Raw genomic sequence first — 14,850 nt, 5'->3', positions numbered from 1 at the left:
TTAACAAACAAACAATAATAACAACAAAAACTCACTGCCGTCGAGTCGGTTCCGACTCATAGCAACCCCTCCTTGGTAGATTGCCCAATCTTCCTTCCAAGGAGTTGCTGGTAGGTTTGAATCACCAGCCTTCTGGCTATCAGTCAAATGCCTTAGGCACTACACCACCAGAGCTCCTTTCGATATATTGGGTTAGTTAAAATATTTTATTAACATTTATTTTACTTGACTCTTGTTTTACTTTTATGGCTTTTAGAAAATTTAGAATTACATAGGTGGCTCCCTTTATATATTTCTACAGGAGAGCTGTTGCATATTATTGCCCCTAAACTTGGAGATTTTTTTTTTTCTTAAATTCCCAAAACAAAGTATTTTTAGATCAAATTAAAGCACAAAAAATGAGAAGTTACTTTTTTTTTTTTCATTCAGCTCAGATCTATTTGCAATAACCAAATAGTACTTAATATTTCTGCACATGCAATTATAACTAATCCAAAGAAAAGCATGCATTTTGGGTACTAGAGAAACCAATCACCGACGTTTCAAAATAGTACTAGAAGCTTCACCATCACCGAAACCGTACCTACATAAACAACCATTTGGAAGTAGCATTCTAACCAAAGTCCTCACTCGGAGTCATGCCCTTTACTCCTGAAATTTTAGGTGTAAAGTAGAAGGTATAACAATTGGCCTACATCAAGTTTACCTTTCACAGCATGGACAATTGGAGTAGACTTTGTAAGTTTTAATTTTCAAGGGAATATAGTAGTTCTGGTTTGGAAAAGTAAATTTTATTACCCTGGACCTATGTGAATTTTGCATAGGCTGAAAGACATGTAAACTGTTCCCTTCAGTGGCTGCATCATTTACTGTTATTTGTTGTACATAATAATGGTGGCAATGTGAAAAATCAAAACAAAATGGATGCAGGACATTGACAAACTCCAGAAGAGATTTCAATGGTGTGTGACTGGAAGCATTTCAAGTAGTAGTTGGCGATGAAAGTTGTATTCCTTCACCTCATAGAGGCTATATTCCCTGACCTCATAGAGAACAACATCCTTGGTCTGGTGTTCTGTCTTGGGTCATTGACATTGCTAATTAAGACCCAGGTGTTCTGTGGGAGGCAGAGCTTGCACCAGGTTGCTTGATGTTATAAAAAAAACATGGGGAATTTCAAGTATGGCAGCCAACACTGTTCTCAAGCTTTCTAAAGTGGCAGTGGTTTCTCTTCCTCCTTTTTGCTTGATTTGAACTGACTAGGAATATAATCATTTCCTTTCTCCTTCTATTATGTCCATAAACTTCTCCCGAGAACGATTTATTTGGATAATTTTATGCAAAAGAGAAATCAGGTAAACACTCTTGCACATGTAAGTGTTCAATGAAGGCTTTATTAGATGATGGTTTGAAATCTCCTTAGAAGAATATGGAGAAATATCTTTCTATGTAAAATATTAATGGCTGATAGGTCATTGTTTAAGAAATTATTAGTTTGCTTTGTCTTATAAATTCGGCTGTTTTTACCTTGGCTACACAATGTTTTGCTGTGATTCAGTGAAGGAAGCTATAGAGCTCAGTGTGGTGCTGACTGATAGTTTGGTGTCTGGGATCAGTCCTCAAATCATTCTTCCTTTGATCTTGAGCTAATCATTTCATGATTATTAATTGCCTTGGTTTCTTATTCAGAAATATGTTGTTGTTGTTGTTGTGTGCCGTCAAGTCAGGCCTGACTCATAACGACCCCTCCTTGGGTTTCCAAGGTGGTACCAATGGAAATAGATTGTCCAACCTTTCTTCCAAGGAGTGGCTGGTGGGTTTGAACCACTAGCCTTCTGGTTAGCAGGCAAGTGCCTTAGGCACTATGCTACCAGAGCCCCTATTCAGAAATATAGGCCAGATGCAAAGCCTTATTTAAATACCCAAGGCCTATCTTTCCAAAGCGTTCAAGGCCATCTGCTTGGCTTCAATCAAATACTGATGGCTCACCAAAACAGAAGACACTCTTACAGAAGGTAGAGACATGCTGCCCCTAAGTCTCAAGGACAAGTTGGCACAAAATGATATGACTAGTACATCCTAGCCCAATAACGTTTTCTTAATTTCTCACCACTGTTTTTACTTCAGCTATTAAATCTACCCTCATGCTACCCTTATGAATACTTACTTTCATCCAGTCCCAAGACCATGTAGTATAAAGTGAATGGATGAGGAAAAGGGTAAGAATTGGGACATTCACATCATCTATGGATCACCTATATCTTCATGTTATGCACCATCTTGGCTACATCTTGTTATATAACATGCAGAGGTAGGTGATTCATTGATGATCATCTATGTATACATACACATACATATTTACATACACACAATAATGTAATTAAATTTTCTTGTATTTCCTATCAAAGTTTAGGCAAAAAAAATGCTAGACTCCAAATGGTTTATTTGAATGTAAGTATTGACCTTCTCATGCTCTCGTTACATTGTATTTAAATCATTTGTCAAGCTGCCACTGGGCCAAACTACAGGAATGCAAACAAAACGGCTTGCATTAGGAGTTATCACACCAACATTATTTGAGACAGGTTACCTTTTTTGCTGCCTGTTCTTCTTCTACACCATCCCCAATTACAACATATACTACTTTTCTGCCAAACCTTTGCATTATTCGTTCAAAGCAACTTTCTTTTCCTGGAAGATAAATGAGATACAGTTCAGAGTGAAGTTACCTGGTTAGCGGCATGTTCCTCATCTCGGCCATCTCCAATCACAACATAAGTTATGTTAGTGCCAAATCTGGACACTATACGCTCAAAACAGCTTTCCTTGCCTGAAAAACAATGCACTGCTTATTCTTCCAGCCATTGCATTCAGTAACCTGAAGATTTATAAAGTGTTAAGTTAATTTCTCTTGAACATCACTTGAACCAGCTTACAAATTCTGGGTTTATGAAATCAACAAACATGTTCAAATAACATTAAGTTTTTACTTAGGACAGACAATTGAGCAAATGTGTTTTACACTCTGAAAAAGTCTGTAGGGTTAAGCATTTGATGCAAAGAAAAAAGTTAATATGTGTACTCCACCAAAAGAATTTCTGAACCATTTTAAAAGCAACTCTAAATTTTAATAGCATCTGTTTATGAAATGCTTTATGTCAATTTTATTTAATTTATTTTAAGTCCTATAGACAAATCAGCTTAACACATGATTGTGAAAAACTGAAGATTCACCTATAAAGAAAAGTGGAATTACCTTGATAAACAACTCCTTTCTTCAAGTGTATGAGAGCTAGTCTGCGCAGATTCATGGAACTAAGAGTGCTGTCTGATTGGGCCACAGCATGGATAACACTACCATCCTCTGATCACTGTACAAGAATACCACCATGGAATTGCTACATGTTCTTTGTCTACAAACACCGGTGTTTTTTGAACTTCATTCCCATAATGTTCAAGCAGTCATGGCTACTTTTTCAGTTTTTCTCAATCTGATAGTTCAGAACACCAAACAAACTAGCCCAAAGAGAAAAACAAAAATGTTTTTTTTTTTTTTTTTCAGATTATATATAACAGACCATTTGGCCCATAAAAAAAGGAATATCATTCATTTTCAAAGATATGCTTATACTGGTACAGAATTAGTTGATTTGTCAAAGGCAAAACCAAATTTTCCTGTATATAAATGCTGTTAGCACAAATACATGTGTTTATGTAAAAAATCTGTGGGATTGGCCATTGAGGCTCTGAACTGTTGTGTTTGTGACAACATGGAATTTACTTTATGAATGCCTGGCTCTCTTTAACTGTACTCCTAAAACAGCTGCAAGTGGGGGCTCCGTCTGCCAGTGCCAGTATCAGACTTTTGTGAGGCCCAGGGCAGGTTATTTTTGGTGGGGATTTTAGGATTTTGCACTGCTCTTGTCAAGGTGCCAGAGCCAAAGTTTGCTGACCTTCAGGGCACATTACACAGCTCATCCATTTCCCCAGGCATGTCTTGGGCAGACAGTGGAATACATGAGCTGTTTTCTTTCTTTCAAGATGGCCAAAGTTGATGAAGTTGTGGTTTTTGAAAGTTTATTAGAAATCTTAGTCTGTGAAATGTACTTAAAGTCAATGATGGCTACACAGATAAACATTCAAAACACACGGCTGTTGTTTGATTGCCACTGCACATTGCACAATGTGGATTTCCAGCCACTCATGTGATATGAAAATTCCAGTTATGTTTTCTGATTTATCAAATGCTATTTTTTTTTTCCTGGAGTAAACAACACTAGTTCAAAAATGTGGGACTCTCCTGTAATGCCAAAATAGTATTTTTATCTTGGATCTAGTTTACTGTATATGTACGATATAATATTATATATACAAAAATATTAAATACTGTGGCTAGAGACATTATATATTATTTAGATAACATATGACTTATTATTCTAAGAAATATAAAGAATGAGTCAGAACTATTCAGATATTAACTTCAGAATTTCATTAGCTAAAAGTTGTCATAAAATTTACACATGCACAGTAAGTTACAAGGACTTTGTTATTTGGGGTCTTTCTAAATTTCCCTGATGCTCAAATAGCAAATTTGATGAAAAAGAGGATCATGCAGAGACATATACTCAAATAAACCCCTCAAAACACAGAGTTTAAAATAATTTTCTTACCTATTTTGGTTGCACTGTAAATATTCTCAATGGGGAAAGCACCTCCTAGACTATAGAGTAGAACCTTTGCAAGTGCTGGGATCAGTTGGGTTGTCGTTACCAAGACATTCACGCAGTTACTCCTGCCATAGGGAGGAAATACACATATTTGTTCTCTAATAATAAATAAGTGCTAATAGAATAGATTTTAAATTGTCACTGTGATCTCTCAATTCATAATAAGAGCTTCTGGTAATCTAACCTTTCAGTGTTGTTGTTGTATACTGTGAAGTCAATTCCAACTCATAGTACCCTCTAGGGCAGAGCAGAACTGCCTCATAGGGTTTCCCAGGCTGTGATCTTTACAGAAGCAGATTGGTAAGCCTTTTCTCATGTGGATCTCAATGTCAATTTAGAGAGCATGGTGAATGCTACTTTTCATGGGTTTGCATATGCTTACTCCCAAGTAGACATAATGTTATGTTTTATTTTCTTTGAATCAATCATTTGTAGGGAAAAGCTATACTTTATTCGAAACAATTTCAAACTAGCCTCTGAAAACATCATTTCTAAATTATCTCTGTTGATGTCTGGCTATGAATAGGAGGTTGACTCCTGGAAGCAAGTGATAAAGTTATCAATTTTATGAGATAAAGAAATGCAGATGTTTAGAGGCCAAAATGTAATAGATACCAATACAACCCTTCATTTGAGTGATGAAGAAATAAACAAAAGTAACTTGTCTGTGGCACAAAGAAACTCCCCAAATAAAGGCAGAGAGATTATTAAGCATACTACACAAACACATTACTACATTGTGGCACTTAAAAGTTGTACAAAGAATTTGTCAAAACATGATTTAATCCAAAATCATTTGGAGATCAATGTTACTGAACAAAAATATGGTGGGATAAAATAAACCATAGGCTTTTTAAGTGTTGAGATTTGGTTTGGAAATACAGTTTCATCATTTACACTACATGATTTCAGAGTTACATCATTTCCTTTTATAGCACAAATGAAGCACATATTTATAATAGAAAGTGTGTATGATACAGACAAACAGAAAGAAGAAAAGGAAAACAATCCAGTATATAACCATCCAGAGATAACTGATCTACCTACTTTGCATATTTCTGTCTGTGTATATATATTTTTTCCTATTGGGACTCTATTGCATACACAATTTTATATTCTACTTGTTTTATCTATTTATATCAGGAGACTATTCATTTGAATTGCATGGCCTATTATTCTTCCCACAATAAAACATAATGTGTGCAAACTACTCCACCATGTGGATGTACCATAATTTTTTGAATTTAAGCTTACACACTTACATTGTTCCAATTTCTCAGTGTTATAAATAATTCTACTTAACATATTTTTTCCTACACCTTTGATTACATTCTTAGACCATAGTCACAAAAGAAGAATTAAGCTCAAAGGACATAAACTTTTCTAAAGGCTCTGATATACACTTCAGCAATTTTTTATAAGCCTCTAGTTATTCTGACTTTTCAAGGATTTTGTGAAACTCCCAGTAACATAGCATATGGGACTAACTTAGGTTATATGACACATAAGAGTTCAGTGAGGATTGACTTCTTTTTCTCCTTCCCTTGTAATACTTACATTTATTTCTTAAAATCACGTATCCTTGTAATTAAATACATGAAGGTTATCTGTTTAAACCTCCAATCCTTTAGTTTTTAACAATGAGAAACATCTTTCAGAAATAATGAAAGCTGTGAACCTCTTCCTCAGAGAGACATGTGCTCTTCTATATTTGCCCACAATTTCGGCAGCTCAGGAGTCCTCGTGTCCCAGTTCCCATGATTTTGGTCCCCAGGCCATTAGTTACAGAGATCACAAGGGAGCATGGGGAGCATGTTGTGTTTTCAACTAACTTTATTAGACAATTCTTCATACATGGAGCAAAATGTGCACCTTCCTAGGATGCCTACTCATTGTTCCTAATTCTTCCCTTTACAGATACGAACAGAAATCTAATTTATTTGTAGAATTGGTCATTTTGTTCCACACCTAACCCTTCTTCAGATTAAACTCCACGGTTCCTTTCTCCAACTGTTTCTTTAATGTGGTTTCCACATCCTGTAAACCTCTCTGGTCAAATCACTGGACACTGGGTGTTTCAACTTTATCGTTGCCTCTATTTGAATGTGGTGCCCAGAACTGAGCAAAGTACTTTGCTGTGGCCCTTCAAGTCAGGCACAGAGAAGCTTTGCCCTCTCTTGTTCCCTTAGACATTCTGCTATCATTGTAGCTGCCGCTCTGTAAGATTTGATACACATCATTTACTTCCATGTTATTAATATTAGACTGTCCTTTTACCCTGCTAAGATCTGTCTGTATTCTAATCCAGTCTGTCCAAATATTATCTCTTACTTTTAATTTTGTGTTACCCACAACTTTATTATTCATCTAACTCATAAATGAAACAATGGCTTGAGACAGTGCAAAGGCTCATCTCCACCTCCACTACCTATCCCTTTCCAACTTGTTGTTGTTGTCAGATGCCATCAACTCAGCTCCAACTCACAGCAACCCTATATACAACAGAACGAAACACTGCCTGGTCCCATGCTAGCCTCACAATATTTGCTATACCAGAGCCCATCATTGCAGTCACTATGTCCATCCAACTCATTGATGGCCTTCCCCTTTTTCATTGACCCTCCACTTTACCAAGCATGATATCATTCTCCAGGGAATGATCTCCTCTGACAACATGGTCAAAGTAGGTCAGACGAAGTCTGGCCATTCTCGCTTCCAAGGAGCATTCCAGATGCACTTCTTCCAGGACAGATTTGTTAGTTCTTTTAGCAGTCCATGGTATATTCAGTATTCTTTGCCAACACCATAACTCAAAAGCATCAACTCTTCTTTGGCCTTCCTTATTCGTTGTCTAGGAGCTCTGGTAGCATAGTGCCTAAGGCACTTGACTGCTAACCAGAAGGCTAGTGGTTTAAACCCACCAGCCACTTCATGGAAGGAAGGTTGGGCAATCTACTTCTGTAGTGATACCACCTCAGAAACCCAAAGAGGGGTTGCTTTAAGTTGGGGTTGACTCGACTGCACATAATAACAACAACAACATTCATTGTTCAGTTCTCATATGCCTATGGGGCAACTAAAAATGCCATAGCTTGGTTAAGTGCACCTTATCTTCAAAGAGACATCTTTGCTCTTCAGCACTTGAAAGAGATGTTTTGCAGCACATTTGCCCAGTGCAATACATCATCTGATGCCTTGAGTGCTGTTTTCATTGGTGTTGATTGTGGAACCAATATGAAATCTTTGACAACATCAATCTTTTCTCCATTTATCATGATGCTGCTTGTTGGCCCAGTTGGGAGAATTTTCATTTTCTTTATGTTGAGATGTGATCCATACTGCAGACTGTAGTCTTTCATCTTCATTAGTAAGTGCTTCAAATCATCCTCACTTTCAGCAAGCAAAGTTGCATTATCTGTATATCGTAGGTTGTTAACGAGTCTTCCTCCAATCCTGATGCCATGCTCCTCCTCATATAGACAACCTTCTCTGATTATTTGCTCAGCATACAGATTAAATAAGTATGGTGAAAGGATACTACCCTGACACACTCCCTTCCTGATTTTAAACCATGCAGTATTCCTTTGTTCTCTTTGAACGATAGCCTCCTGGTCTATGTACAGGTTCCTCATGAGCACAAGTAAGTGTTCTGGAATTCCCATTCTCCTTGATGTTATCCATAATTTGTTATCATCCACACATTGAATGCATTGGCATAGTCAATAAAACACAAATACACATCTTCCTGATATTCTTTCCTTTCAGCCAAGATCAATCTGACATCAGAAATGATGTCTCTCATTCCAATGTTCTCTTCTGAATCCAGCTTGCATTTTCTGGAAGTTCTCTGGCAATATATTGCTGCAACTGTGTTTTAATTATCTTCAGTAAGATTTTATATGCTTGCAGTATTAATGATATTGTTTGATAATTTCCACATTCTGTGTAATCACTTTTCTTTGGAATGGGCATCAATAATGATTTCTTCCAGTCAGTTGGCCAGATAGCTGTCTTCCAAATTTCTTGGCATAGATGAATGAGTGCCTCCAGCATAGCACCTGTTGGTTGAAACATCTCAATGGGTATTCTATCAGTTCCTGGGGCCTTGTTCACCAATTACTTCATTGCAGCTTACACTTTTTCCCTCGATACCATTGGTTCTTGATCATATGCCACCTCCTGAAATGGATGAGCATCGGCCAACTCTTTTTGGTACAGTGACTCTGTATTCCTTCCACCTTTTTTTGATGCTTCTTGCATTATTCAGTATTTTGCCCATAGAATCTCTCAATATTGCAACTCAATCCTTAAATTTTTTCCTTACTTTTTTAGCTTGAGAAATGTTGAGCATGTTCTCCCTTTTGCTTTTCTAACTCCAGGTCTTTGCACATTTCATTATAATAATTGACTTTGTCTTCTCCAGCTGCTCTTTGAAATCTTCTGTTCAGCTCTATTATCTTGTCATTTCTTCCATTTGCTTAGCTACTCTGTTCAAGGGCAAGCTTCAGAGTCTCTTCTGACATCCATTTTGGTCTTCCTTTCCTCTGTTTTTAATGATCTTTTGCTTTCTTCATGGATGATATTCTTGTTGTCATCCCACAATTCCTACTGGCTTTCGGTCAGTGGTGTTCAATACATCAAATCTATTCCTTAGATGGTCTCTAAATTCAGGAGGGATATAAGCAAGGTCATATTTTGGCTCTCATAGCTCTAATTTGCTTTAATTGTCTTCATCTTCAAGTTGAACTTGTATGTGAGCAGTTGATGGTCTGTTCCACAGTCAGCTCCCGGCCTTGTTTTGGCTGATACTCAGCCTCTGTATTGCCTCTTTCCACAGATGTAGTTGATCTGATTCAAACTTACAGTACTTTATTAATCAGCATTTATGGTCATTAACTTGTTATAATATATTTAATTCTATTATCTACATGGTAAGTCAGAATTTCACTGTTTAGTTCAAACAACAAAGAGGTTTACATTTTTTCTAGGGTTATCACTTACCTTCTTGGTACATTGAAATTATGTATATTTTCTATTATAACCTAAAAAGCCTAAAACATGCCTTTATTATATAAATAACATTTTTTTTTTCATCATCCCTTGTACTTTGTCACTAATAGAATGCTTTTTTATTCCACCAGAAGTGACTTGATCTTTCTGTGGAGTTATGAGGAGATAAAGAAACCAAAACTACTGCCATCAATTTGATTCCAAGTAATAGTGACCCCTACAGGGTTTCCAAGGCTATAATTATTATTGGAAGCAGACTGCCTCAATTTTCTCCCATAGAATGGCTGTTGGGTTCAAGCTGCTGATCTTTTGGTTAGCAGTCAAATGCCTTAACCACTGCATAACTAGAACATAAGGGTGGAGAAATGGAATCCCCTAGTTATTCTAAGAAGCTGCAACCCTCCCCCTAAACACACACACACACACACACACACACAAACACACAAATATTGAGATTGAAATTCATTACTGGAATCAGTGAATTGTTAGCTCTTCAAACTCTAAAACTGCCTCATACAATTACAACACTTTTATATATGTGTTATTAGAACTTCATCTTCAATACAGTAAAGATAGAAACTGTAACAATACCACTTACCTCGTACTAATAATAGATAAAGACTTAAGTGCATTTGTTAGCCAGGAGTCTGTCAGCCCTTCAATCTCTGCCCTTAACTGCAGCCATGCATCTCTCTTGGCAGGGCCAAGGAGTCCTGCAACACCAAAAAGCAAAGCCGAGTTAAGAGACACTTTGTTTTCAGGGATATCTAGGTTGGTCTCCCTAATGTCTACTATAAATAATTTTTATTCCAATCTATACCAGAAATGGAGAGAGAGATTGATTTATATCAATACTGATTCGTTATTTCAGAATTGATAACTCATTCAGTCAACAGATATTTGCAGATCAACTTCTAAGTGTCAGGTTGTAGGCTGAAAATTGAGGATATAACAGTGAAAAAGGGGGTCACAGTCTCTGCCCCTGAATCTAGAGTCTGATGCAGCAGACAGCAATCACCTGGAGTTCTTTGAAAACTCTAGGGCCCACTCCAAGAGACTGTGATATGAGCAATCGAGAGGAGAAACAAGAGTCGACCAGATCTAGGAAGTCAAACCTCAAACAATATGGCTGCCTGAAAATTTCTTATTAATTACAATCATATCCACTTTGAAATAGCAATACTGGTCATAGCTAATAGAGTGTTTCTAATACTACTGCAAACGTTATTACAAACCATAAAATCTCCTTTTGTAAAAGGAAGGCAAGCATTATGTTTATAATCCTAAAGCATATGACATAGAGACAATGTTGTTATGATACAAAGTTGGCATACTAATTTTTTTAATTTAAAATGATGCAGATCTTGCTTTTATGACAAGAAGAAAACACAAAAACTAAACCCACTGCCACTGAAATCAACCCTGATGCATGGCATTCCTGTGTGTTACAGAGGAGAACTGCCCCCTTGGCTGCATATAATCTTTGTGGAAGCAGACAGCCAAGTTTTTCTTCCACAGTGCTGCTGGCTGGATTTGAACTGCCAACCTTCACATTAGGAGCTGAGTGCAAAGAAGAGAATGTAAAGCCATTAAAAATGAGGTTTTTTTTTTTTTTTAATTTCCCCAATTTAATTAAATATATTTTAGGATACTGGGAACACATATAGATATGGAAAATTATCAAAATTTATAGTTTCTGACAAATCTCACATGTCCTCATATCAGTAAAGATGCCCACAAATTACAGATAATAGACTCACGTTTAAATGTTTTAAGATATGACTATTTCATGGTAACCTTACTAATTTGGAAATAACTTTAATAATATTCAGTAAGAAGGAAGTTATTATGTATCAGAATGATACAAATTAATTCATTTTTTCCAAAGGGAGATATTTTCAATGTTAATCAGGTTTCTCACAATTGATAGAATATCTATTTATTTGATTTTACCAAAATGTCTTGAACAGATGATTGGAATGAATTAGAAAACCACAGTTGTACCCCTAGGATCCTGCCAAGGTGGCAGTTTTTACAGGCCCATTTCTCATTTGTAAATGATGTTTTCCACTAGAAAATATCTAATCTGCCTTTTGGTTCAAATATTAAAATTGTCTGTAATTCTATGCCTTTTAGATCCTTTTTTATTGTGTCAATGCTAGGCAGTGGGAAAGTGAGCAGAGATGGATGTCTACTCACAAGATATATGCTTTTATATATAAAATATTTAAAACATATAAATACCTTATTATACTATACTATATCCAAGACTTTCTGGGTGATACAAACGGTTAAACCGAAAGTTTGCAAGCTTGAGTCCAGCCAGAGGTCCCTCAGAGGAAAGGGCTGGTGATCTATGATCTAAAAAAGCAGATTTTTTAAAAATACCATATTCTATAACATATATGTGTGTGTGTATATATATATATATATATATATATATATATGGGAGCTCTGGTAGCATAGTGGCTAAGGCACTTGACTGCTAACCAGAAGGCTGGAGGTTCAAACCCATCGGCCACTCCTCGGAAGGAAGATGGGGCAATCTACTTCCATAGTGATACTGCCTTGGAAACCCAAGGAGGGGTCTCTATGAGTCGGGTCTGACTCCTCCATGGCACATAACAACAACAATATATTTATATATATATGTATAGTATGAACAGGTATATTTAACTGTATCATTCAGTTTTGGATTCTGGTTTATGTTCCACAATCATTCTTCATTTTTTAAAAAAGAGAAACAAATTTTAAAACCTGGAACAGGAATCTTATGTAACTTAGTCTCTAATCTTAGGAGTCCTGTGACCTAAAACTGATCTGCATAATAGAGATCATTAAGGCTTCTTATATCAAGAAGCACATACAGGATCTCAGTTTTGATGTCACCTGTAATAGACATATAGGTAGGAATAAAGTGGTTCAGATACAACCTAGAGAGTATTTGAACTTTTAAAACCATAATAATTACAGTTAACACTATACATGGGAAAGACAAACAGTTGGATAACATGCACTTTCCAAAAGGTTAAAATAGGCTTGCTGAAAGTCTTTAAAATGACATTAAGAAAAGAAAAGCATTACCACAGAGTCAATTCCAACTCAGACCCACCCCAGGGACAGAGTGTAACTGCTCCATAGGGTTTCTAAGATTGTAAATTTTCACAGAAGCCAATTCCCTCATCTTTCTCCTGTAGAGCAGCTGGTGGGTTTAAACCTCTGACCTTTTGGTTAGCAGCCAGATGCTTTAACCATTGCACCACCAGAGCTCCTTAAAATGACATTAATCACTCTTCACATTTATTTCTTATAGGATCCTAGAAAGGCAATGGTTGCTAACAACTCTGCTTTCAATGACTGGGGCTGTCCTCTTAGGCCACTCTCCTTCCTACTGATTCAATCAGTTCCTCTGTCTGATTTTCACTGATAACATTCCAAACATCAGCTGGAGAACTTTAAACCAATTCCCTACTGTAAATCTTGACCACACATATGGGCACACAAAATTTCCCACAAAATTTCCCTATTTTTTTGACAGAGCTGTATATTTTATTTTGTCATTAATATCATCCCCCCCCCATCAGCTGTAAAAAATATAAAATTCCAGACTAACATAATTCAGCATGTGCTCTGGGGATTTCCTTTACAGTAAGATAGCCTCTAACATGGAAAGTCGGTTTGAATTTGACTTGCATCTAAAGCGTCTTGAGATTTACCAAGCCACACATACCTCCAACATTGTTCTTGTAGGTGTTATATAATTCTTTTACTCTTCTGTAACGAAAAGCCAACTTCCTCATCCAGTCAACCCCTCCTCTTACACCTGTTGGCAAACAAAGGTTTGCACTACTTGCAGCTGCATGGAAGCCATCAGTTGCAAAACTGTAGGTACTGCAACACCCAAAATACATTAAAAAGAAATAAAAGAAATAATTACATGTGCACAACTCCATCACTGAATTTCTGTAGGAAACAGCATACTAAAACGCATGGCTTACCTCAAGTCCTGGCCATTATCATCGGAGGAAACATCATCTATATGAACTTGATCACACTCCTGTTAAAAATATTGCAAAAATTATTTGTGTTTCAAATGATGCTTTTCACCACAGTTAAAGGTTTGTCCATAGTCTATCAACCGGGCGGCGGCCAGAAGATGGCAGCATTTGCCCATTTGCCCCACCCTCTCACTCTTGTTTTTGGCTTGCTAGAAAATGGTACTAAGTCTACTCTATAAAATCTAAATCCAGAAGAGTACCACAAAAAGGCCCCGGAAGCACATAGCATGGCGTTTCTTTGTAGCAATTTAAAACGCAGATTTCCTCTTCTTCTATCAATTGTCAAATTGTTGCTAAGAAATTCTCGTCTTTAATATTTGTAACTATTTATCTCTACTTTCAGGCTTTGTTCTTGTGCATAGTTAAGTATGGAAGCAAATCTCATCAGAAAACATAGAAAACATTTTTGGTCTGAACACCTCAAGTAGTTCCTCTTATTTATTCTTTGTTGAGCAGCAATAGGACCTGACAGATGATGGTGTCCTGTGAGATTTCTGACTTCCTTTTGTTAGCTGGGACAGAAATACTATGCAAGAACCATGCTGGTGTTATTTTACAAATCCTAGTTTTTCTACAATACAACAAAACAGTAATGACCATAGAGGCTAACATATTCTTCTTTTTTTCAGGCTTTTGTTTGGTTTTGTTTTAAAACTGAACAGAATACTTATAGGTAAAAGGGAAATAATGAACATGTACCTTCTCAAAAGAAAATTAGGTAAATATATACACATAAATGATGTGATTTTAAGGTACAGTATGCTCAAGTCAAACAGTAACTTTTCTATGAAGATTTAATTCTTTTTTGCTGTTCTGCTAGTCTTGTTACCTTCAAATAATCTGCAAAGTTCCAGAAAAAATATCACATGACCTGAGGTAGAATTTAGATAGAGCATTTAAAATATGTAGTTCTTACTCTAACTTCAGAATAAGTATTGTTTAGCCTTTTGGGCCTCTTTTTTTTTTTTTCCTCCCTCAAATTATTTCAATCAGACTCACATATTCAGATATACATAGTGCTTACCACTCAAAATCAATTAAAAAAAAAAAAAAAA

At 36.4% G+C, this 14,850-nt stretch overlaps 1 protein-coding gene across 1 annotated transcript in view; it reads right to left on the bottom strand.

The window, feature by feature from the left end:
- The window catches only part of EYA4 (EYA transcriptional coactivator and phosphatase 4), a 102,422-nt gene that overhangs the window by 1,597 nt on the left and 85,975 nt on the right, over window positions 1-14,850 (bottom strand). The window contains exons 11-15 of the mRNA XM_007947381.2: window positions 13,736-13,794; window positions 13,468-13,628; window positions 10,336-10,450; window positions 4,671-4,792; window positions 2,591-2,691 (exon numbers count right to left, since the gene is read on the bottom strand). Coding sequence (XP_007945572.2) covers window positions 2,591-2,691; window positions 4,671-4,792; window positions 10,336-10,450; window positions 13,468-13,628; window positions 13,736-13,794 — 558 coding nt within the window. The remainder of the gene's footprint in view (window positions 1-2,590; window positions 2,692-4,670; window positions 4,793-10,335; window positions 10,451-13,467; window positions 13,629-13,735; window positions 13,795-14,850) is intronic.

Source organism: Orycteropus afer, unplaced genomic scaffold (genome assembly GCF_000298275.1).
Source record: "Orycteropus afer afer isolate SDZICR_OR568_19922 unplaced genomic scaffold, OryAfe1.0 scaffold00182, whole genome shotgun sequence".
Classification (NCBI taxonomy): domain Eukaryota; kingdom Metazoa; phylum Chordata; class Mammalia; order Tubulidentata; family Orycteropodidae; genus Orycteropus; species Orycteropus afer.
Note: the sequence above shows the minus strand (reverse complement) of the source record. Positions and strands in the feature narration are given on the sequence as shown.